The sequence below is a fragment of the Oncorhynchus mykiss genome, chromosome 3 (assembly GCF_013265735.2).
Source record: "Oncorhynchus mykiss isolate Arlee chromosome 3, USDA_OmykA_1.1, whole genome shotgun sequence".
In the NCBI taxonomy this organism is placed as follows: Eukaryota; Metazoa; Chordata; class Actinopteri; order Salmoniformes; family Salmonidae; genus Oncorhynchus; species Oncorhynchus mykiss.
The window spans coordinates 73,334,138-73,358,746 of NC_048567.1; the positions used below are offsets into that span (position 1 = coordinate 73,334,138).

General features: G+C 42.9%; 2 protein-coding genes across 4 annotated transcripts in view; one reads left to right on the forward strand and one right to left on the reverse strand.

The window, feature by feature from the left end:
• tmtops2b (teleost multiple tissue opsin 2b) overlaps positions 1–13,302 on the forward strand; it is a 46,408-nt gene extending 33,106 nt beyond the window's left edge. The window contains exons 3-4 of the mRNA XM_021597939.2: positions 3,518–3,751; positions 12,652–13,302. Of these exons, the coding sequence (XP_021453614.1) occupies positions 3,518–3,751; positions 12,652–12,867 (450 nt within the window). The 3' untranslated portion in view covers positions 12,868–13,302. The remainder of the gene's footprint in view (positions 1–3,517; positions 3,752–12,651) is intronic.
• Positions 4,033–24,609, reverse strand: part of st6gal2a (ST6 beta-galactosamide alpha-2,6-sialyltranferase 2a) — a 166,952-nt gene continuing 146,375 nt past the window's right edge. For 2 of the 3 annotated variants that reach the window (XM_036975117.1, XM_036975116.1), the window contains exons 5-6: positions 16,801–16,975; positions 4,033–9,557 (exon numbers count right to left, since the gene is read on the reverse strand). In XM_036975117.1, coding sequence (XP_036831012.1) covers positions 9,310–9,557; positions 16,801–16,975 — 423 coding nt within the window. In that variant the 3' untranslated portion in view covers positions 4,033–9,309. The remainder of the gene's footprint in view (positions 9,558–16,800; positions 16,976–24,609) is intronic. The other variant, XR_005051374.1, reaches the window with a different exon arrangement.

Genomic DNA, 24,609 nt, shown 5'->3' on the forward strand with positions numbered 1-24,609 from the left:
TGGTTATCAGATTATTGCCAGTGTGTCGAAATGCTGAGTTGTGAAAGAGTGAGTAATGTGGGTGTGTGTGTGTGTGTGTGTGTGTGTGTGTGTGTGTGTTAGAGAGCCCTCCAAATTGAATTGAATCTGGCTCACTATTGAGATCAATTTCAGCACTATACTCACAACTAAACTAAACCCTTATTGTGTTTTAATCAAGATTGGTGTGATCCATGCGCCTGCCCATTCAATTTATTCTGGGGGTCAATTAACTCCAAGATCACCCTGCTAGAACACCTAGTGAGTCTGGAGAAGGAGGTCGTGGGAATTAGGGCTGGGAATTGCCAGGAACCTCATGATACGATATTATCATAATACTAGGTGCTGATCCGGTTATGTATTGAGATTCTCCCGATTTATAGATGTATTGCGATTCTCCCGATTTATAGATGTATTGAGATTCTCCCAATTTATAGATGTATTGAGATTCTCCCGATTTATAGATGTATTGAGATTCTCCCGATTTATAGATGTATTGAGATTCTCCCGATTTATAGATGTATTGAGATTCTTACCATTCTATATGTATTGAGATTCTCCCGATTTATAGATGTATTGAGATTCTCCCAATTTATATATGTATTGAGATTCTTACCATTCTATATGTATTGAGATTCTTACCATTCTATATGTATTGAGATTCGATACTGTGATTTTATTGCAATTTTATGTTACCAGAACATTGTTCATTAAATGTCTTCTGTAGAGAGACAAGAGAAAACACGAGAAAATGAGTTTTAATCAGTAATGGAAATAAAGTGGTAACTTTTTGCTCGCTATTTAAAAATATTTGGCACAGGTGCAGCCAACTAGCGCTAACTAACGCTACCCATAGCTGCAGGAAGTAGTTTGGGGGTGCTGTATATTTTATAGATTTTTATTGTATTTTCAAGGGGGGTGCTGGAAAAATATGTTTGCCCTCTCTACAGACGCTATATTGGGCTGCTAATACAGCACCATTAAAGGCCCAGTGCACAATTTTTTGTGAATTTTAGTATTACATTTTTTAAATATTTTATTTTATTAATACATCATTTTTTTATTCAGATTTTTCAGGGTTGGTGCAGCAACCGCAGAACCCCTACTTTCCGCGGCAGTGAGAAAAAAATACAAATACATTTTTTTATACAAATCAATACTTGGAGTCAAACTATCCATATAATATCATTCAAAATAATATTGCGATATGTAACTGTATCGATTTTTCCCCATCACTAATTTCAACCTTGTCATTTTATACTCCATTATCCTCCAACATCACATTTCTGGGGGATTAATGCTGCCTAAACAAGTGTTAAAGTAAAGCTGCGTGTGTAAATATTGCCCCAGCCTCAGACATTGTCTGTAGTTGACGTGTGAGTGTTTGGGTTTGGATTAAGGGACCTTTCTCAGTGGAGGTTTGTACTGAAGAAGACTGTTAAGCTGAAACGTCTGTGTATGCGATCCTGATGTCAACCCATCACACTTTAATGCCCTCAGATAGAGCCAGGGCCAGGAATGAGTGAATGAGGGGGTTAGCTGAGTGCTGTCTGGATTACCCAATACCAATCTGTTTTTAGTGAGACTCAGAGTCCCGGACTCACAACCAGCAGCTTTCACAAAGCTCTAAATGTGTCTTGCTCACGCAATTACTGCACTGTGGGGCTCAATGGACAAATGAATTTGAGTCCGCAGCATTACTCAACAGCATCCCTATGGAGCGCCAGGGTCATGGTCACCGCATGGTGTGAAGAACTGACCAATCGATGCCGATACAGCTGTTCTGGTATTAGAGCTGTGTTTACATTACCCCTGGCCACTCATCCTGAATTTACTTTCGCTGCTTTATCAATCGTTCCATACATAAATCTGAACCTGCCATCCTATAAGTATTTTGAGCTGACGTCAAAATGACGCGTTTCATGATTTCTGTAGGCCAGCTCTGGCCGAAACCCACCGGTTTCTGGCACCAATCAGAACGGTCAGAATGTGTTTACATTCTCAAAGAGTCAGGGAGGAGAGCAAATCAAGTCTTGCTATTGGTTATCATTTTGAGGTTCCTTTAGCGAAGCATCACTGATCAATGATTTGGAGGAAACTAAACCAGTCGTTCTCCCATCATGTCACCTTTTTACCTTTGCTACTGTTTAGGCCTAATGGAGGTTTTTGGGACAGTAGCCTATTACGCCCAGTCTCATGTATGTGACCAATACAATTTGATTTAAATTGTTAGATAACAAAAGTATGCTGTGACGATGAAAGTATAAAACTATTGACTGTAAAAGTCCATTTATACAGCTTGAGTCATGACGGGAGGTCCAAGGCAGGCTGGATTCATTTGATGCAGGGAGGTACCAGGGAATCTGGTCATAAATAGCCACTATGTTAGTGTTTCCTTTATTTTGGTTGTTGTGTGATGATTAAACCTGAACGCCTTAGGCATTAGCTCAATACATGAACACACTGGGTTTGAACGCCAGGCTCGTCAGTCACAAGGGGTCTGTTTATGGTCATGTTCTCACTCTCAGTTGAACGGTGAACAGGATGGAGAGAGTGGGGCAGTGCTTTTATCCTCTAAAATGGAAAAAGGAGAATAGAATCTCTCTCTCTGATGTCCCTTTCGTTATTTGGGCTGACAGGGAGACTGGGGAGATGGATGGAGAGTCAGGCATTCCATTGCTGAAATGGGAGGTTAGCAGCACAGAACGGATGGACTGATTATCACTGTCTCTCTGTGGGTTAGGAGAGAAGCCCTCAGGCAGAACAATGAGCATACTGCAGGGACAGAGCACAACCAGAGAGAGGGAGAGTAGGAGGGAGGGGAGCTGTCAGCGTGAGATAGTTAAAGAGATATTAGCTCTGAACAGATTGTGTGTTTATCCCCCGGGGACTCTGTCATGTCTAAAGGGACATCTATTAAACTCTAACCTCTATCACCACCATGCTGTTTCAGCACACACACACACACACACACACACACACACACCCTCTTCCCTCCCTATCATCATACTATTCCCTCCCAAATATTTACACATTTATCAAACGTATTAGAGTCCAGAGCCTTACATTAGGTGTGTGTGTGTGTGTGTGTGTGGTGTCCAGAGGATTGACAATAACAAATACAGAAAACAGCAAACAAATGTCTATTTGGACAAAATTCTATTTTAGTCTCTCCCTGGGGTGAAAACACATTATCTCCTCTTCTCTGCTGTTATTTCTCCTTCTCTTCTCTTTCTCCTCTCTCCTTTTCCCCTTCTCCCTCCTCCTTTTCTCTCCTCCTCTTCTCTCTCGGCTTCCCTCCTCTTCTGCTGTTCTCTCTCCTCCTCTTCTCGCTCCTCTCCTTCTCTACCCTCCTCTTCTCCACTCCTCTTCCCCCTCCTCTTCTCTCTCCCCTTTTATCTCCCTCTCTCCCCTCCTCCTTTCCTCCTCCTCTCCCCTCCCCTCTCACTCTCTCCTTCTCTCCTCACTCACACTGTCCTTTTATCTCTCCTGTCTCTAGGTGGGTAAGATCCGTAAGACTGCGGCACGGCGGAGAGAGCACCACATCCTGTTTATGGTGCTGACCACAGTGGTGTGTTATATACTGTGCTGGATGCCCTATGGTGTGGTGGCCATGATGGCCACATTCGGCCGGCCCGGCATCATCACCCCCGTGGCCGCCGTGGTACCCTCCCTCCTGGCCAAGAGTAGCACCGTCATCAACCCCATCATCTACATCCTCATGAACAAACAGGTGAGGCAGCAGGGGGGTGTTTGTGGAGGGGGAGGGGGGGGGGGTGTAGTGTGTATTGGATGGTGCTTGTTAGTGTGTGTGCGTGTGTGTGTGTGTTTTGTCGGTAATCTAAGGCCGAGATTCAATCCGATCTCGCATTGTTGAGAATGTGTCTTTTAAAGGCAGGGTTCCTGAATGCATTTACGCTAAACACTGAGATGCCGGCTCAAAAGTCGTGTTGTGACAGCACTCCAAGGATGGAATCCTGGCCTACGCCTTTATAACTCCAGACTAATCCTTTGTACATGTAAAATGTCTTTATTTACATGGTAAAAAATAACAATGAATTAACAACAATTGAATTTTATACCAACAGTCAACTTAAATACCTTTGTGTAAAAAAACCTGTAATGACAAATCAAAAGGAACGTTTTAGTCATAACAACAGGCTGAAAATGAAATGTGCTTTTCTATAACACTTTGGTCATGATGAATCCCACACTCTCTCTCTCCCTCTCCTCTCAGCCTTTGCTCAAAGCCCTCTTGGAAATCTCAGAAGACAACTTACAAGTCGTCCAACTTAAAAAACGTGAAATGTTTCCATTTTAAAGGCAGTGTTGTGGCGCTGTGAATCTCCACCCTACAGAAAAGGATGCGAGTGAGAGAGATATCAAAAAACATACTGTGGAGGAGGAATCAAGTTAAGCAATGACCTCCAAAACAAACTCTTTCTCTTTGTTGTCTGGCATGCCAGTCCATACAGAGATGTCTGGCATGCCAGTCCATACAGAGATGTCTGGCATGCCAGTCCATACAGAGATGTCTGGCATGCCAGTCCATACAGAGATGTCTGGCATGCCAGTCCATACAGAGATGTCTGGCATGCCAGTCCATACAGAGATGTCTGGCATGCCAGTCCGTCCATACAGAGATGTTGGTTGTCTTTATCCCCCTAAACACCTGCTAGAAAACAAACATAGCCCCCTTCCACCCAACCACCTACCTGCATCAGCAAGTAAACGTTAAATAAATAAATCATTGGGAACAGTATCAAGATTCCACTACCGTTGCCAAAGGCATTGCATTTGATCAAGGAGTGCTTCTACAGAACATATGAAGATGCTAATAATAGCTGCTCTCGTTTCCAGCTGCATGGAATTTCCCTACGCACACAATATACAGTAGAAATATTGGACATTTTTCCAGCATGGTCTTTTTTTTTTTTTTTACTTGGAGCTCTAAAGACTAAATTACAGTTAAGTACAGTCAATTACAGAACAGTAAAGTACAGTATACATGGAGAATTTAAACCTCATAGCCCTGCTCCGGTTAGACTTGCATGCTCTGTCCATTGGAATATAAACAAAGTTATTACAAATGAATTTCATATTTTTTTGCACCATCACTGTGTCACAATCACAAGCGTAACAGTTACAATTAGTTAGGGTTGCAATGCTACCGGTAATTTACCAAACTTACTGGATCTTTAGTCATTTTGGTAATTAACAGAAAATATGGCAATCGTAACTTTGGTAGTTTATACCATGTAAAAATGTATTCATATATAGCATTCATTTATTATATCTGTGTCTATATCATCCACGAGGTTCTAGTAGATAGACCAGATGGTTCAAGAGAAAATAGCCCAATTCATGAAAAAAAGCATCTAAGCAACATGGGAGTTCTTCAATTAACTGCAACTCTTCCATTTATTGACTTTTTACACAACTGCCACCAGTTTGACACCAAAACATGAACAAATACGTGTAAAAAACGAAAAAGGAAACTTCATGCTAAAAGCCTCATTAAAACACCAGTGGTATTCACCAAGTTGATGGTTTATAATTAGGATCATGTTTTACAGCTGTCATCATTTTGAAAAATATCTTATTTCATTATTTTAGATATTTTACATGTGATAAGGCCACACAGAGGGCCAGAGATAATTACAGACACCCATGATTTTCTGAAGTACCCAAATTAGCCACTAGATATATTGTGAAAGAGTACATAAAATATTTTTAAGATACCAAATTCTGGTATTTTACTGGAAAACTTCAAAATATTCCAGTAATGCACCCTCCCCTTGTAACCATAGTTACAGTTGATGATTTGTAAACATCAATAATAAACAACGCATGGAGATGAGTCAGAGATGATACTTCTGATATACTGTGTGTAAGAGACTCTTCCAGCCTTGTTTCACTCAGTTAGATCTCTCAGTGAGAGGTTGGCCCTAGGCGATCATACGACACAGCGGTGTGTCTGGCTACTCAAAGCCAATATTTTCTTTCCATCAGGTGTGATATTTTGCTTGCCTGGGGTGCCAGTGTAACAGTTATTCGGAACCACGCTTGCGTGCTGAGTAACCTTGCCTGAGACCTGAACTTGCGTTAGCTCCCCGAACTACTGCCAAGGCTTTATTTATTTTTATTTAACCTTTATTTCTACAGGGAGTTCCATTGAATACAAAGGTCTCTATCCAAGGGAGCCCTGCATGAACACAATTTATAAAAAAAATGTACAACATTCAATGTAATAAGAACGTACAATACTACAAGAAATTCAAAAAATTGCAAAGAGCCATCAGAGTTCCCCTCATACCGACACAGCCTTCACATCACAGATTTAAAACAGCTCTAACTAATGGTATTCCTGTTCGGTCTCTCTTCTATCACCTGAATACAACAACAGTTGCCTCGGTTTATCCCAAGCAGCGTTTGTTTGCCATGTGTAGAACTGAATCAATTCCTTTATGCAACCCTGGTTAAGCATGGTTCCTGGAGCAAGGGCATAGCAACACGATACAGAATAACAAACGCTAACACACATCTCTTATTTGCATGTCACTGACTGCCAATATCAACCCCTTCCATGTTTCCCCTGGCCAGGGAATGGTCACTAGCTGGCCGCTACAGAGAGAACTACAGTGACAAATAGGTTAGATGGACAAGTACATGATCTGTTTGTTTTCATTGGGTCAGCTGGGGATAAAGGTGAGGCTTAGTAGTTGTAAGCGGATTTGTGGTTGGAAACAACTGAGCCTCCATTGTCCATTCCAGCATGGCCAGATATTGATCCTACAGAACATACTATTAGACTAGGTCTCTGAGAAATCCCCCATCTCCTTTCCTTTCCTTTCCTTTCCTTTGCTTTCCTTTCCTTTCCTTTCCTTTCCTTTCCTTACACACACACACACACACACACACGCGCACGCTAGCTGAAATATACTGTAGGCAAGTCTGGCACAGAGTCAGGGTAAATAACAAAGCCATTAAAACACAAAGTGAGTCTGGAGATATTACTGCTTGAAATCCCTGCCACGATAAGAAATGTCCCCCGGCAGTGCACCAGGGCAGGCTACTGCAAGCTCAGGCAAAATAGTCATTTCAGACCAATATTGGAGTATTGAGTCAAAATGACAACGGTAAAGACATAATGAACGATAGTCTCAAGGTAGAACTAGACTACGCTCTGCTGTATGCCTGGGAGGCAGTCTAGCTACTGAACCCTGCAGACTGAAACCCTCATTCTCTTGACTCCATCAAATGGCACACAGTCAGAGTAGTGCTCGTAGAGAGAAGTGCCCTAAGGAGAGGTTTGATTACATTCAAAGTGACAGGTCAATCAGCGCAGTAGCTACAGCTGCTTTTAAAGAGACGCCAGATTGCCTTTTGGCATGGGGTGGACACTGGACAGTATGGGAGTTTGACTAGTGATCTCCTACTCGCCACTAACAGAACACAGGACGGTTTGAGCTATGGGCTGATTAGCAGGCTTCTTTAAATCTCAGCTATTAAACAATGAAATATGCAACAACAAGTTCAACAATGACACTGCAGTTAAATGGATGGCATATGTGAATAATCAGTCTGAGGGTGTTTTGAAAGGCAACCCAGTGTTCTTTTGGCCACTAGGCACAGGGTTATAGCTGTTTTGAGAACATTTTGTGAGTCCCTTCTCTTACCCCCAGCCTCTCATAATTTGGTGTACTGGATTAAACCTAAGAATGGGCATCCAATGTTTTTTTCCAGGGTTTGGTACCCAACTACCCACCAGACATGCCTTTGAAGTGGCAGCCTGTCATTAGCCAGTCTTAAAGTGCTAAGTGGGGAGTGTGACAATCTGTTTATTGGCAACTGGTCCGGTGGGGTCAAGCTTGGTGATTGGACAGGAGAGTAACATAAAGCGCAGTAGCAGCAAACAACACTCAAAATCATTGACAACAACAAATAAGAATAGAAAATAACATTTAAGGAATGTCAAATACAGCAAAATGTGACAGTTGTAGATCAAAAACAATGTACCTCCATCTTGGTTGATAATACTTAGAAGGCGAAAAGGGTTTGGTGTAGTTCCAGTGTGCCTGTATGTACAGGTGTGTGTTGTGTATGTGTAGACTTTGAGGTACATTTCCATTACAACTTCAGGTGTGTTACATGTTGTCGGGAGTGTGGCTGGTGGACGCAGAGTTTGTACCTTTTCAAAAGTGTGTGTTCGATATGGACGTGTGTGAGACATTCAGTGCGGACCACTGCTCATTTTCTTAAACATTAATTTACCACCCCATGAGAGTCATAACCCACCATTAAAAAACACAAACACCCACCATTAAAAAAACTGTGGACTGTCCTTTTAAGAAAGAAGAGCAACCAGAGCTCTGGAGAAACAACGCTTCACAACAGCAAAAAACATCCAAATATATCAAAAACGTTTCTCTATCTAAAAACACTTTTCTATTGCTACCCTAGACAGCTCTTCTCTCTTCCGGCTCAGCAATGGCAGAGATAGAGGTGGTCATATTGGGCATGTCTTGGGCTTGTTAACCCTCTGAAGAGGGTTGAAAAGTAGCTGATTGAATGTAATCTGATTACAACAACTGGTAACTGTAATCAGTTACGTTACCAGCAAAAATACTATCATCAGATTGCAGATACTTTTTGGATTACTTTTAAAATTAGAAAGGATGTTTGCGAAAAAATACATTATGACACCTTTCTGTTTTCTCAGTGACATTCAATTAAGCATTGAAAAAAAGGGGCAAGGTTAAGTTTGTTCCACCTGAGCGAGTCTGACCACAAGTCAGAGACCACTATGATGACACACCAAATGATGACCACCAATCAGAGACCACTATGATGACACACCAAATGCATTTGATGAATCTTTTTGTCTTCTTCTACGTAATCCAAAAGTAACTGAGCGTAATCAGATTAGGTTACGGAGTTTGGGTAATCCAAAAATTACATTACCGATTACAATTTTGGACAGGTAACTAGTAACTGTAGTTGATTACATTTAGAAAGTAACCTACCCAACCCTGCCTCTGAGGAAGGCAAGGTTTTGACCGATGTGGGTTCTGTTGATAAATCCTGATTTATGTACTTAGACTAGAGCTGTACCCTTCAGTTTGATCCCATCCCACACAGAGGGGCTATGGCTTAGGTTCTCCACTGCTCTACGTGGTTCTACATGGTTGCCTCTGGATTCCCCCTAAGGTCAGAGTCCAGAGGGTTCTTATTGCACCGTTTTCCCTTAGACGCGTGGAGTCATGGTGGTTCCATGTGTGGCTTCCTAGTTCAGAGTTCACAGTTGACGGTGTTGAAGCCGGGGAGGGTGACACGGCCCTTCCTCTTCAGGTCTCTCACAGGGCCTGTGTTGATGCGCTGCACCAGACTCTTCTCATAGAGCAGCGGGTGGTACGCCCCCAGGGTGCATGCAGCGTCGTAGTAGCGCTCGTGGTAGTGGCACAGGTCTGTCTGCCGCAGCGAGGGGATGTACTCATACACATGGACCTCTTCGCACAGCGCCATCATCAGGAGGATACCTGTGATTACAACGACAGGGCAGAGCATGAGGGGTTAGATATTCTAGCATACACAGTTACATATTCCACAAAACACACAATCCATTAAGCTTTCCCCAACATTTTTTTTTGATCGACTGAAAGTCATCTGTTCTTTAGAAGAATCGATTGGTAGGAATTTTAAAACGTGCATTTTTACATACATAGACATTAATAAAATCAACTATATATGTATTGAGCTTGTTTGATGCTTTAAGTGCACTGTTAGATGAAATGAGACAAATGACTCAAGAGGGAGCCAAAGATCAAGATAAGCAGAAGAAAAAAACCTAACCAGACTATCCTCCTCCCGCTCCTATTGGCTTTCACAGATTCTGCCTTCATTCTCCTGAAGTTGTCGGTTATAGGCTGCATGAGGAGTCAGCAACCTTTCTCACCTGGAATGCCAATTTATCTTACCATTTCTACCTTCCTGCGTGCCAGTTGTGGCACATTTTCATGGAACAGTTTCATTTAATTTATAATAATGCCTTCGTATCTCAAATTCATTGTCATGAAAATGAATGAAAATCATACAAACCTAAAAAGTAACGTATTGCCAACTATGTATAAATAGCCAATAAAGCCAACAAATAAAAACATTGCAGACTGCAGATAGAAAATATCCTGATAAAAATAAATATCCTCTAAAATCACATTGGCTACACATGGCCTGTCTGCAACGAACATTGTATCAACTATTAACTTGGGTCTGGCCTAAAGCTGGTGCTAGCTAATTTATATTCTGGGCCCTCAGTTTCCTGAGCCAGTGAGCTCGTTACAGACACAGCTGTAGGCTATTTGCGCAAGGGATAAGAGGTCATCAGGGGCCTGTTTTATGATGTTTCCACTGGATCAGTGCATGACATTATTCTCTTTCATGCTGAGTGGTTATTGAAAGGGAGAGAGCTGGAAGGATGTTTCAAATACATTGAGGAACTGTTGTAATTCTCAATGGATGTAAAAACAGACTCTGAGAAGCTCCACAGCTCATTAGTGGTGGTGCGTTAAGCCAATCAGAAACATCATCAGATCCTCAAATGGACACTATAGGTTTACTTCTATGCGTAATCAGGGGCGTGTCCTTACTCAACAGAAGCGCTTCAAACAAAAGACAATGACTAAATTCACAAAGCTTGTAAATGGAATGAAATAAACCAAAACTTGTTTCTCACAAGTGTAGCATAGGTTGTGCACTCTGAAAAACAATGTGTCCCCTCGGACAACAAGAACAGTAAAATACCGGAATAATAATATATTGAATGCATTAACAGAAATGACTGTAACCAAACAAACATTGTAGATTAGAAGTTAAAGGAATTAAGTCAAAAGTTTGGACACACCTACTCATTCAAGGGGTTTTCTTTATTTTTTTACTATTTTCTACATTGCAGCAGCAGTAACTCTGGGTCGAAGTTCTTGACATTTTCCGTATTGATTGACCTTCATGTCTTAAAGTAATGATGGACTCTTGTTTTCTTTGCTTATTTGAGCTGTTCTTGCCATAATATAGACTTGGTCATTTACCAAATAGGGCTATCTTCTGTATACCACTAATCACTGAGCCAACTGATTAGCTCAAACGCATTAAGGAGGAAAGGAATTCCACTTTTAACAAGGTTAATTGAAATGCATTCCAGGTGACTACCTAATGAAGCTGGTTGAGAGAATGCCAAGATTGCGCAAATGCTGTCATCAAGGCAAAGGGTGGATATTTGAAGAATATAAAATATAAAATCTATTTTGATTTGTTTAACACTTTTTTGGTTACTACATGATTCCATATGTGTTATTTCATAGTTTTGATGTCTTCACTATTATTCTACAATGTAGTAAAAATAAAAGAACACCTACTTATTCAAGGGGTTTTCTAAAACTTTTGACCGGTAGTGTGTATATACACACACACACACACACACACACACACACACACACACACACAGGGACTAGAGTCTGGATACCCCGAAATCCATCCCCGTTTTCACAGTCCTTAGTTGATCATTTTCTCTAAATCTAAATGCAAAGATTCCAGCCAATGTTTTAAGTAGGCAAAACTGTCATTGTCACTTTCACAAGATTTGTAGTAATCTGACATTTTAATTATCATCAAAACCAATGTAATAGCGAAGGAGTGTCTTTGATTTGATGGCCTGCACATTCGAGTTCGGCGCCACCCAACCGTTGGACCCAATGAGGTGTTTCTGTGCATGAGCTTAGCTAGCTAAAGTCGCCATGACGTCGCCTACAAGTGTGATCTGGGAATTCTGTTGGAGAAGCAGTTTCTGCCTGTCTTCACACTGTACTGTCTTTGATGCTATACTGCTGATGCAGTGAGGTCCGTAGAGGGGCTTTTCCTCTCCGTCTACCTCATTTCCTGTTTAGCTTTGAGACATCAGAGAGAAATGTGACAGGTCAAACTCAGGGAACGGATACATTTGTCCAACCTCTCGTGGGAGGCGGAACAAAGGTTACACCAACTCACTCTGCGGGTGACCGTTCCACGACCTCTCTTGCTAGTGTGTGTTGTTGCTATAGACACAAAAGGGAGAAGGTCACCAAATAATCAAAGTGCAGATGAAGTGTTATTTGCCAAGAATAGAAGTGACATCATATCAGCACTCTGTTCATACAACCCAGAGAAATTGCATGATACAGGCCATAGAACCATCAGCTGCCATGGTAACATGGAACAATAGAACCATCAGCTGTCATGGTAACATGGAACAATAGAACCATCAGCTGCCATGGTAACATGGAACAATAGAACCATCAGCTGTCATGGTAACATGGAACAATAGAACCATCAGCTGCCATGGTAACATGGAACAATAGAAACATGGAGCACAAAGACAATGATAAAGGATCTCCATGTACGAGTCCTGGTTGGTTCATGCAACCAAAATGAGCAAAAAGAGAAGATGGATAATGATGTTTTTTGCTTCTCATTGCTGTAGCAACAGCTTTCCCCTCCACCTCTTCCTTCTGTCCTGCTCACCTCACCCCCTTCTGCCATATCTGCCCTACCTGTTCCCCCTCAAATCTCTCCCTCCCCACTAATGTCTCCTCCCTTCCTCAGTTCTACAGGTGTTTCCTGATCCTGTTCCGGTGTGACCGGCGCTCCACGGAGAACGGCCTCTCCTCCATGCCCTCCAAGACCACCGTCATCCAGCTCAACCGGCGTGTCTACAGCAACACGGTGGCGTGCACCGCCCAGGTCTCCACTGGTATCCACAACCATGGCTGCAGCACCCCGGCCACTGAGCGCAACAACCCTCCCGAGGTCACTTCCTGAGCAGGCACGCCGGGATGACCAACGGGGAAGAGTGAATGATGACCGTTGGATGATGATGCTAGCTAGCTAGCTGAGCGGTGTACTGTGCAAACCGATCGACCATCACAATGTGAACGCTCCGAGCCCCATGCATAAATACCCTCGGGGGTCTCTCCTCTGCTCGTGCCCAGCCACTTCGATTTGTTTACTGATCACCGTGTTTACCTGTGCATGTGTGTGTATGTGGGAGAGAAATTGTCCATGTGTGTGCAAGAGAAAGTCAGGTTATGTGAGTGTATGGGGGATGGGGCGGAGGGTGTAATATAGTGAGCATGTGTCCTGCATGCATAAGAGGAAGTGTGTGTATCTCTGTGTATGTGTGTGCATGTGTGTGTGTATGAATTCTGTGTGTGGCTATGAATTCTGTGTATGTGTGTGTATGAATTCTGTGTGTGTCAATTCTGTGTGTGTATGTATGAATTATGTGTACTGTATGTGTGTGAATTATGTGTGTGTGTATGAATTGTATGTGTGTGAGTATGAATTGTGTGTGTGTGTGTGTGTGTGAATTATGAGTGTGTGTGTATTATCTGTGTGTGTATGGATTCTCTGTGTGTGTGTGTCTGTATGGACTCTGGGTATGTGTGTGTGTATGAATTAATGTGTGTGTGTGTGTATGGACTCTGTGTATGTGTGTGTGTGTATGAATTAATATATGTGTGTGTGTGTATGGACTCTGTGTATGTGTGTGTGTATGGACGCTGTGTGTGTATGGTGTGTGTGTGTGTGTGTGTGTATGGACTCTGTGTGTGTGTATGGACTCTGTGTGTGTGTGTGTGTATGGACTCTGTGTGTGTGTGTGTGTGTATGGACTCTGTGTGTGTGTGTGTGTGTGTGTGTGTGTATGGACTCTGTGTGTGTGTGTATGGACTCTGTGTATGTGTGTGTGTATGGACTCTGTATGTGTGTGTGTGTATGGACTCTGTGTATGTGTGTGTGTGTGTATGGACTCTGTGTATGTGTGTGTGTGTGTGTGTGTATGGACTCTGTGTATGTGTGTGTATGGACTCTGTGTGTGTGTGTGTGTGTATGGACTCTGTGTATGTGTGTGTGTGTATGGACTCTGTGTATGTGTGTGTGTGTATGGACTTTGTGTGTGTGTGTATGGACTCTGTGTGTGTGTGTGTGTGTATGAATTATGTGTGTGTGTGTGTATGGACTCTGTGTATGTGTGTGTGTGTATGGACTCTGTGTATGTGTGTGTGGGTATGGACTCTGTGTATGTGTGTGTGTGTATGGACTCTGTGTATGTGTGTGTGTGTATGGACTCTGTGTATGTGTGTGTGTATGAATTAATGTGTGTGTGTGTACCATTTGATGTCACTCTGCTCTATTGACAGTCTGCTTGTCTTGGTGTAAATACCATCGCTCAACACACTGGCAAACAACAAAACACACAGCACTGCCCAAGTGAAAAGCTGTATCTCTGTAACATTTCACCCCCCCCTCTCCCCACACACACACACTCCGACCCCACGCCTCGAACACACACACACTCCGACCCCAAGCCTCGAACACACACACACACACACACTCCGACCCCACGCCTCGAACACACACACACACACACACACACACAGCCAGTGCGTTTCCCACTCCCAGCCTCCGTGCTGTCCGAACTGTGAAGACTGATGAGAGCGTTTGAGGCTGTGTCTCAGATTGCACCCTATTCCCCAAAGTAGCGACCACATAAGGCTCTGGAAAGAAGTGGAATAAGATGCAGCCATGGACTAAAGCTATGGGATATATTAGGTATGTTATATTGGGATACCCAGTAAAGAGATGGTAAAGGCTACAAAGACTGGAAGTTTATCAAGAGAACAAAGACTACTTTCTACAGGAAATAGATGAGTTCAGCTCAGAAGGATACTGGTGACTGCTACACTGGTGGCTGTGGGTGATCTGGCAGCTGCGGGAGATCTGGTGGGCGATCTGGTGACTGTGGGCGATCTGGTGACTGTGGGCGATCTGGTGACTGTGGGCGATCTGGTGACTGTGGGCGATCTGGTGACTGTGGGCGATCTGGTGACTGTGGGCGATCTGGTGACTGTGGGCGATCTGGTGACTGTGGGCGATCTGGTGACTGTGGGCGATCTGGTGACTGTGGGCGATCTGGTGACTGTGGGCGATCTGGTGACTGTGGGCGATCTGGTGACTGTGGGCGATCTGGTGACTGTGGGCGATCTGGTGACTGTGGGTGATCTTGAACTTTTCTATTGAGGAACTACATGGATTTCAAATATGGGGAACGGGACGTTGCCGGACCTGCCAGCATTTTGATTGGGGAGAATTGGCTTTCAATTCATGAATTAATGTGTGACGTTTGGGGTGCCCCCCCCCGCCCCCTTCATGCAAACCTGTACAAAGAAAGTGCTGAATTCAGTCTCTCTGTGTTTGTGTGATTTGTTGTTTCACTGGTCTACTGAGCAATCCAAACTGACCAAATTACCTAAACAATATGTAATATCACACTACAATACACCACCACATCACTGGGGACAATAAAATCTTTGAGACATCGTTCCCCCCAAATGGGACTAAACGACTACCGTATAACTAAACAACACCCAAATCCCACCGCAACACAAAATACCGCCCTGTAACAGTAATGCATAATCTATTCAGAAATAACTGGTCTTGAGAGGCCTGGAGAAGGGGAGTCTGTGGAGTTACAGCAGAAGACACGTCAACTTCCTGTGGCTATTAAAAATGCACTGGAGTCTGCATTATCTACTCCACACACACACACACACACACACACCATTCAATTTAGACAATCAAGTGTCATTAAACTAAGTCAAAGAGAAATATGGAAGGCCAATCAATCAAGTGCTCATAAAGGACCAGCTCCTAGATGGCATCCAACAGTCTGTCTTCTGTTTACTCTGGTCAAATACTATGATTTAGCTGGTCCAGACGGTTGACTCTTGTCAAATACTATGATTTAGCTGGTCCAGACTGTTTACTCTGGTCAAATACTATGATTTAGCTGGTCCAGACTGTTCACTCTGGTCAAATACTATGATTTAGCTGGTCCAGACTGTTCACTCTGGTCAAATACTATGATTTAGCTGGTCCAGACTGTTCACTCTGGTCAAATACTATGATTTAGCTGGTCCAGACGGTTCACACTGGTCAAATACTATGATTTAGCTGGTCCAGACTGTTTACTCTGGTCAAATACTATGATTTAGATGGTCCAGAGTGTTCACTCTGGTCAAATACTATGATTTAGCTGGTCCAGACTGTTCACTCTGGTCAAATACTATGATTTAGCTGGTCCAAACTGTTTACTCTGGTCAAATACTATGATTTAGCTGGTCCAGACGGTTTACTCTGGTCAAATACTATGATTTAGCAGGTCCAGACGGTTTACTCTGGTCAAATACTATGATTTAGCAGGTTAAGGTGGTGGCTCAGGGGAATTAGAACAAACAGGATTCAAGCACACACACACACACACACACACCTATTGTCATAATTGCTGTATCTAGGGCATAGAAAATTGCACATAATGCCAACTCCCCCCACACACACACTTATGTTGTTGGCATGGCGACTGGACCCCGAGGTGACAGGAGGACTGTAATATATAATAATAATTACATTGTTCTGATGATGACATTCGCTAGATTTTAATAGCCCAATGAGTGGTGCTATAGGACTGGTCCTGTATGGCTGTTTTATAATAATACAATAACATGACTCCAAGAACTCTATTACACAACATGGAGAGGTCGACTGGCCGCATCTCACACTCTCTAATGTTAACATTAGAACCACAGAGACGGCTTTATAGAACCCTTGTGTAAGTGTGTGATTTTGTGTGTGAGCGTAATGTGTGTATGCACATGCACTTGTACGTGTGTATGTGCGGGTATGCAATTGTCTCACCTATAAACCCAGAGGAGGGTGGGTTGGGCTGGATGGTCTCCTGGGTGTTGCCCTGGATCACATCCCAGAGATGCCACACATATTTGGGGTGTAGGACGTAGAAGGGCTGGGTGGGGTGGAGCCTCCGGTGCTCCACGTACGGACTGAACAGGTTATAGTCTGGACTGGCATACCACTGTTTGAGAGAGAGAGTGAGAGAGAGAGGGGGTAGAGAGAGGGAGGGAGAGAGAGAGAGAGAGAGAGAGGGAGGGAGGGAGAAAGAGAAAGGAAAGAGGTTTAAGAGAGAGAGAGAGACAGAGAGACAGAGACAGAGAGAAAGAGAGAGAGAGGGGGTAGAGAAAGAGAGAAAGAGCGAGAGAGAGAGAGGGGAAAGAGAGAGGGAGAGAGAAAGAGAAAGGAAAGAGGTTTGAGAGAGAGACAGAGAGAGAGACAGAGAGAGAGACAGAGAGACAGAGAGAGAGGGGGTAGAGAAAGAGAGAGAGAGAGAGAGAGGGGAAAGAGAGAGAGAGAGAGAGAGAGGGGAAAGAGAGAGGGAGAAAGAGAAAGGAAAGAGGTTTGAGAGGGAGACAGAGAGAGAGACAGAGAGAGAGAGAGAGAGAGAGAGAGAGAGAGAGAGAGAGAGAGAGAGGAGGGTAATAGTTAGTCTACTCTAGACTAAAATGCCTAAGAAAAAAAGAGACAGACAGCGAGAGAGGCAGAGACTGACAGACAAACACACAGAGACAGATAGTACTTTTCCTTCTGCAGTCATTTGCAGGAGTGTGTGTGTGTGTTGGAAGTCGGAAGTTTACATACACTTAGGTTGGAGTCATTAAACCTAGTTTTTCAACCACTCCATAAAGTTAGAGGTAAAAAACTACGGTTTTGAGTTATTAAAACTCGTTTTTCAACCACTCCACAAATTTTTTGTTAACAAACTATAGTTTTGGCAGGTCGGTTAGGACATCTACTTCGTGCATGACACAAGTCATTTTTCCAACAATTGTTTACAGACAGATTATTTCACTTCACTGTATCACAATTCCAGTCGGTCAGAAGTTTAAATACACTAAGTTGACTGTACCTTTAAAAACAGCTTGGAAAATTCCAGAAAAGGATGTCATGGCTTTAGAACCTTCTGATTAGAGGTCGACCGATTAATCGGAATGGACGATTAATTAGAGCTGATTTCAAGTTTTCATAACAATCGTAAATCAGTATTTATGGGCACCGATTTTGCCGATTTATTTTTTTACATTTTTTAATACCTTTATTTAACTAGGCAAGTCAGTTAAGAACACATTCTTATTTCCAATGATGGCCTAGGAACGGTGGGTTAACGTTATATGGCTGCAGAGGCAGTATTGAGTAGCTTGGATGAAAGGTGCCCATATCAAACTCCTCAGTCATAGCTGCTAATATTTGCATATTATTATTAGTATTGGATAGAAAACACTGAAGTTTATAAAACTGTTTGAATTATGTCTGTGAGTATAACATAACTCATATAGCAGGCAAAAACCTGAAATTCCACTTCCTGTTTTTTGTTTCTGGAGGTGGCAGATTTTCAACCAAGCTCTCATTAAAATTACAGCAAGATATGGATGAGTTTTCACTTCCTACGCCTTCCACTAGATGTCAGCAGTCAATAGAACTTTGTCTGATGACTCTAATGTGAAGGGGGGTTGATTGACACAGGAAATAGTCACCACAGCCATGAGTGGACCATGCTTTCACCAGGCGCATTCACAGAGGAAGGACCTGCGTTCCATCGCTCATCTGAAGTCATTCTAATTCTCCGGTTGGAACGTTATTCAAGATATATGTAAACAACATTCTGAAGTCACAAAGCGCGTCCACTATAACGTGACAAAATGTCCAAAGGTTCTGTAACAGTCAGTAGTTTCTACTGCATTTATTGTGGACCTGGGATTCCTAGGACTGCATTCTGATGAAGTTCATCAAAGGTAAGGAAACATTTATCATGTATTTTCTGGTTTCTGTTGACTCCAACATGGCTGCTAATTTGGCTACTGTTCTGAGCTCCGTCTCAGATTATTGCGTGGGTTGCTTTTTCCGTCAAACTTTCTTGAAATCTGCATTAAGGAGAGGTATATCTCTAAGTCCATGTATATAACTTGTATTATCATCTACATTTATGATGAGTATTTCTGTTGAAACGATGTGGCTATGCAAAATCACTTGATGTTTTTGGAACTAGTGAATCTAACGCGCCAATGTAAACTCAGATTTTTTTAAATATAAATATGAACTTTATCAAACAAAACATGCATGTATTGTGTAACATGAAGTCCTATGAGTGTCATCTGATGAAGATAATTCAAGGATAGTGATCTTTATTTCTGTTTTTTGTGAATGCTATATTTTGCTGGAAAATGGCTGTGCTTATTGTGGTTTGGTGGAGACCTAACCTAACTGTTTGTAGGGCGGCAGGGTAGCCTAGTGATTAGGGCGTTGGACTAGTGACCGGAAGGTTGCAAGTTCAAATCTCCAAGCTGACAAGGTACAAATCTGTTGTTCTACCCCTGAACAGGCTGTTAACCCACTGTTCCTAGGCCGTCATTGAAAATAAGAATTTGTTCTTAACTGACTTGCCTGGTTAAATAAAGGTAAAATAAATAAAAAGTAGTGCTTTCGCTGCCTATTTGAAATCGGACACTTTGGTGGGATTAACAACGAGAATAGCTTTAAAATGATTTAAGAATTGTAATTATGAGATTTATTTATGAGATTTCTGTGGTTTGAATTTGGCGCCCTCTATTTTCACTGGTAGTTGTCATATCGATCCCGATATCGGGATTGCAGCCATAACAGGTTAACTGCCTTGTTCAGGGGCAGAATGACAGATTTTCACCTTGTCAGCTCGGGGGAACCAATCTTGCAACCGTACAGGACAAAGATCTTACTTTTTGGAGAAATGTCCCCTGCTCTGATGAAACAAAAATAGAACTGTTTGGCCATAATGACCATCGTTATGTTTGGAGGAAAAAGGGGGAGGCTTGCAAGCCGAAGAACACCATCCCAACCTTGAAGCACGGGGTGGCAGCATCATGTTGTGGGGATGCTTTGCTGCAGTAGGGACTGGTGCACTTCACAAAATAGAAGGCATCATGAGGCAGGAAAATATATATCAGTCAGGAAGTTAAAGCTTGGTCGCAAATGGGTCTTCCAAATGGACAATGACCGCAAGCATACTTCCAAAGTTGTGGCAAAATGGCTTATGGATAACAAAGTCAAGATATTGGAGTGGCCATCATAAAGCCCTGACCTCAATTATATAGAACATTTGTGGGCAGAACTGAAAAAGCCTGCAAGGAGGCCTACAATCCTGACTCAGTTACACCAGCTCTCTCAGGAGGAATGGGCCAAAAGTCACCCAACTTATTGTGGGAAGCTTGTGGAAGGCTACACGAAACATTTGACCCAAGTGAAACAATTTAAAGGCAATGCTACCAAATACTAATTGAGTGTATGTGAACTTCTGACCCACTGGGAATGTGATGAAAGAAATAAAAGCTGAAATAAATCATTCTCTCTACTATTATTCTGACATTTCACATTCTTAAAATAAAGTGGTGATCCTAACTGACCTAACAGGGAATTTTTACGAGGATTAAATGTCAGGAATTGTGAAAACTGAGTTTAAATGTATTTGGCTAAGGTGTATGTACACTACCGACTTCAACACACACACACACACACACACACACACACGTATAGGACCAGTCAACAAGTTTGGACACACCTACTCATTCAAGGGGTATTCTTTATTTTTTGTATTTTCTACATTGTAGAATAATAGTGAAGACACACACATGGAATCATGTAGTAACCAAAAAAGTGTTAAACAAATCCAAATTTATTTGAGATTCTTCAAAGTAGCCACCCTTTGCCTTGATGACAGCTTTGCACACTCTTGGCATTCTCTCAACCAGCTTCATGAGGTAGACACCTGGAATCCATTTAAATTATCAGGTGTGCCTTGTTAAAAGTTAATTTGTGGAATTTCTTTCATTCTTAATGCATTTTAGCCAATCAGTTGTGTTGTGACAAGGTAGGGGTGGTATACAGAAGACAGCCCTATTTGGTAAAATATCAAGTATTTTATGGCAAGAACAGCTAAAATAAGCAAAGAGAAACGACAGTCCATCATTACTTTAAGACATGAAGGTCAGTCAAACTGGAACTTTTCAAGAACTGTGAAAGTTTCTTCAAATGCAGTCACAAAACCATCAAGCGCTATGATGAAGCTGGCTCTCATGAGGACCAACACAGGAAAGGAAGACTCACAGTTACCTCTGCTGCAGAGGATACATTCATTAGAATTACCAGCCTCAGAAATTGCAGCCCAAATAAATACTTCAGAGTTCAAGTAACAGACACATCTCAACATCAACTGTTCATAGGACACTACGTGAATCAGGCCTTCATGGTCAAATTGCTGGAAAAAAAAAACTACTAAAGGACACCAATAAGAAGAAGAGATGTGCTTGGGGCAAGAAACACGAGCAATGGACATTAGTCCGCTGGAAATCTGTCCTTTGGTCTGATGAGTCTAAATTTGAGATGTTTGGTTCCAACCTCCGTGTCTTTGTGAGACGCAGAGTAGGTGAACGGATGATCTCTGCATGTGTGGTTCCCACCGTGAAGCATGAAGGAGGAGGAGTTAAGGTTTGGGTGTGCTTTTTTAGGAACACTGTCAGTGATGTATTTTAGAATTCAAGGCACACTTAACCAGCATGGCTACCACAGCATTCTGCAGCGATACGCCGTCCCTTTTGGTTTGTGCTTAGTGGGACTATTATTTGTTTTTCGACAGGACAATGACCCAAAACACACCTCCAGGCTGTGTAAGGGCTGACCAAGAAGGAGAGTGATGGAGTATTGGATATCAGAGCGACGTCAACTTACCAGCACTACGACCAGGAATACGACCTTCCCTAGGCAGATCCTTTGTTCAAACGATCCAAGGAATTTGAACTGATTTCAGGGTCTGACCCAAAACAATGTTGCCGCAGAAGAGGTAGACGGAGTGGCCTTCTGGTCAGACTTCGGAGGCGAGCACACCACCCACCGCTTCCGAGTATATTACTTGCTAACGCCCAGTCTCTAGATAACAAGGTAGATGAAATTAGGGCAAGGTTGCTTTCCAGAGAGACATCAGGGATTGTAACATCCAAATATGACAGTGTAGTTATTCCATCCGCAAGGCAATCAAACAATCGAAATGTCAGCATAAGGACAAAGTGGAGTCGCAATTCAACGGCTCAGATACGAGACGTATGTGGCAGGGTCTACAGACAATCAGGGATTACAAAAAGAAAACCAGCCAAAAGAAAATTGCCCGCTTTGAGGATAGCACAGTGCCACCGACACGGCCTGCTAACAAGGACTACGTGAGTTAGACATGGCCGACGTGAGTAAAACATTTAAACGTGTCCTCAACGTCAACATTGAAGAGGTGACTCCGGGATGCTGGCCTTCTTGGCAGAGTTGCAAAGAAAAGCCATATCTCAGACTAGCCATTAAAAATTAAAGATTAAGATGGGCAAAAGAACACAGACACTGGACAGAGGAACTCTGAGCATCCCGGAGTCGCCTCTTCACTGTTGAAGTTGAAACTGATGTTTTGCGGGTACTATTTAATGAAGCTGCCAGTTGAGGACTTGTGAGGTATCGGTTTCTCAAACTAGACAAACTAGACAGTCTAATTGTACTTGTCCTCTTGCTCAGTTGTGCAGTTCTGATTAGAGCCAGTGAAGGGAGTAGTACACAGCGTTGTATGAGAGCTTCAGTTTCTTGGCAATTTCTCGCATGGAATAGCCTTCATTTCTCAGTACAATAATAGACTGACGAGTTTCAGAAGAAAGTTCTTTATTTCTGGCCATTTTGAGTACTGTAATCATACCCACAAATGCTGATGCTCCAGATACTCAAATAGTCTAAAGAAAGCCAGCTTTATTGCTTCTTTAATCAAAACAACAGTTTTCAGCTGTGCTAACATAATTGCAAAAGGGTTTTCTATTGGCTGATTTTTAATGGAATATCTACATAGGCGTACAGTTGCCAATTATCAGCAACCATCACTCCTGTGTTCAAATGGCACGTTGTGTTAGCCTTTAAAAATGATAAACTTGTATTAGCTATCAATTAGCCCAATTTGGAGCAGGGTGAAAAAACAGTTGTTACAAGGACTTTAGTGGTGTGAATAATGTTTAAACAAATTGTGGGCTGATAAGTGTTCATTAAATTAAGAAGGGCTGAGTGGTGAATGGCAGGCAGCTCTCATAGACAGAGAGAAGGAGAGAGACAGCACAGCGATGGAGAGAGACTGGGTCAGCAAGTTAACAGCTTGATGTCTGGGCTCTACTGAGGTAAAACTATTAAACACACACACTTCCTTGAAGGTAGTAGATCTGTGTGTTTGTTTTGCAACATTTCAGGCAACACCTGCTAACCGTCTCCACTTATGTTCTCACCTGTTTAATTAAACAGCGTATTAGTCTAACAGCCATTGTAAAATATATGAGAGAGAGAGCGAGAGCGAGAGCGAGCGAGAGAGAGAGAGAGAGAGAGAGAGAGAGAACAGCATGTGATGTGAAGTGATGACATAACAAACAAGACCTAAGGACTAAATAATTCAAATCTATTAGAGGAGAGGGGAGAAATAGGGGGGGAGGGGGGGGGGGTGATGATTAACCTGCTGGACCCAGGAGTCCTATGAAGTCTATTAATCAGTGATCACCTCAGCTCAGAGAGAGGTAGGGATAAAGTGAGGGGGGGTACATGAAGAAAGAGGAGGATCAGAGAGAGGGGCTGATTGGTCCTGCGGCATAATAATCATGGAATAAAGAGAGGAGGTGACAGGAGGAGGTGGAAATGAGGAAAGGGAGACAGAGAAGGAGGGGAGAGGGAAAGAGAAGGAGGGGAGAGAGTCCTTATCCCAGTCTGCTGTTCCCACATGCTTCAAGAGGGCCACCATTGTTCCTGTTCCCAAGAAAGCTAAGGTAACTGAGCTAAACGACTATCGCCCCTAGCACTCACTTCCGTCATCATGAAGTGCTTTGAGAGACTAGTCAAGGACCATATCACCTCCACCCTCCCTGACACCCTAGACCCACTCCAATTTGCTTACCGCCCCAATAGGTCCACAGACGACGCAATCGCAACCACACTGCACTCTGCCCTAACCCATCTGGACAAGAGGAATACCTATGTGAGAATGCTGTTCATCGCCTACAGCTCAGCATTTAACACCATAGTACCCTCCAAACTCATCATCAAGCTCGAGACCCTGGGTCTCGACCCCGCCCTGTGCAACTGGGTACTGGACTTCCTGACGGGCCGCCCCCAGGTGGTGAGGGTAGGTAACAACATCTCCACCCCGCTGATCCTCAACACTGGGGCCCCACAGGGGGCCCCACAGTGTACCCACAACTGCGTGGCCATGCACGCCTCTAACTCAATCATCAAGTTTGCAGACGACACTACAGTGGTAGGGTTGATTACCAACAAAGACGAGACGGCCTACAGGGAGGAGGTGAGGGCCCTCAGAGCATGGTGTTAGGAAAATAACCTCACACTCAACTTCAACTAAAACAAAGGAGATGATTGTAAACTTTAGGAAACAGCAGAGAGAGCACCCCCCTATCCACATCAACGGGACAGTAGTGGAGAGGGTAGAAAGTTAAGTTCTTCGGCATACACATCACGGACAAACTGAATTGGTCCACCCACACAGACAGAGTGGTGAAGAAGGCGCAGCAGCGCCTCTTCAACCTCAGGAGGCTGGAGAAATTTGGTTTGTCA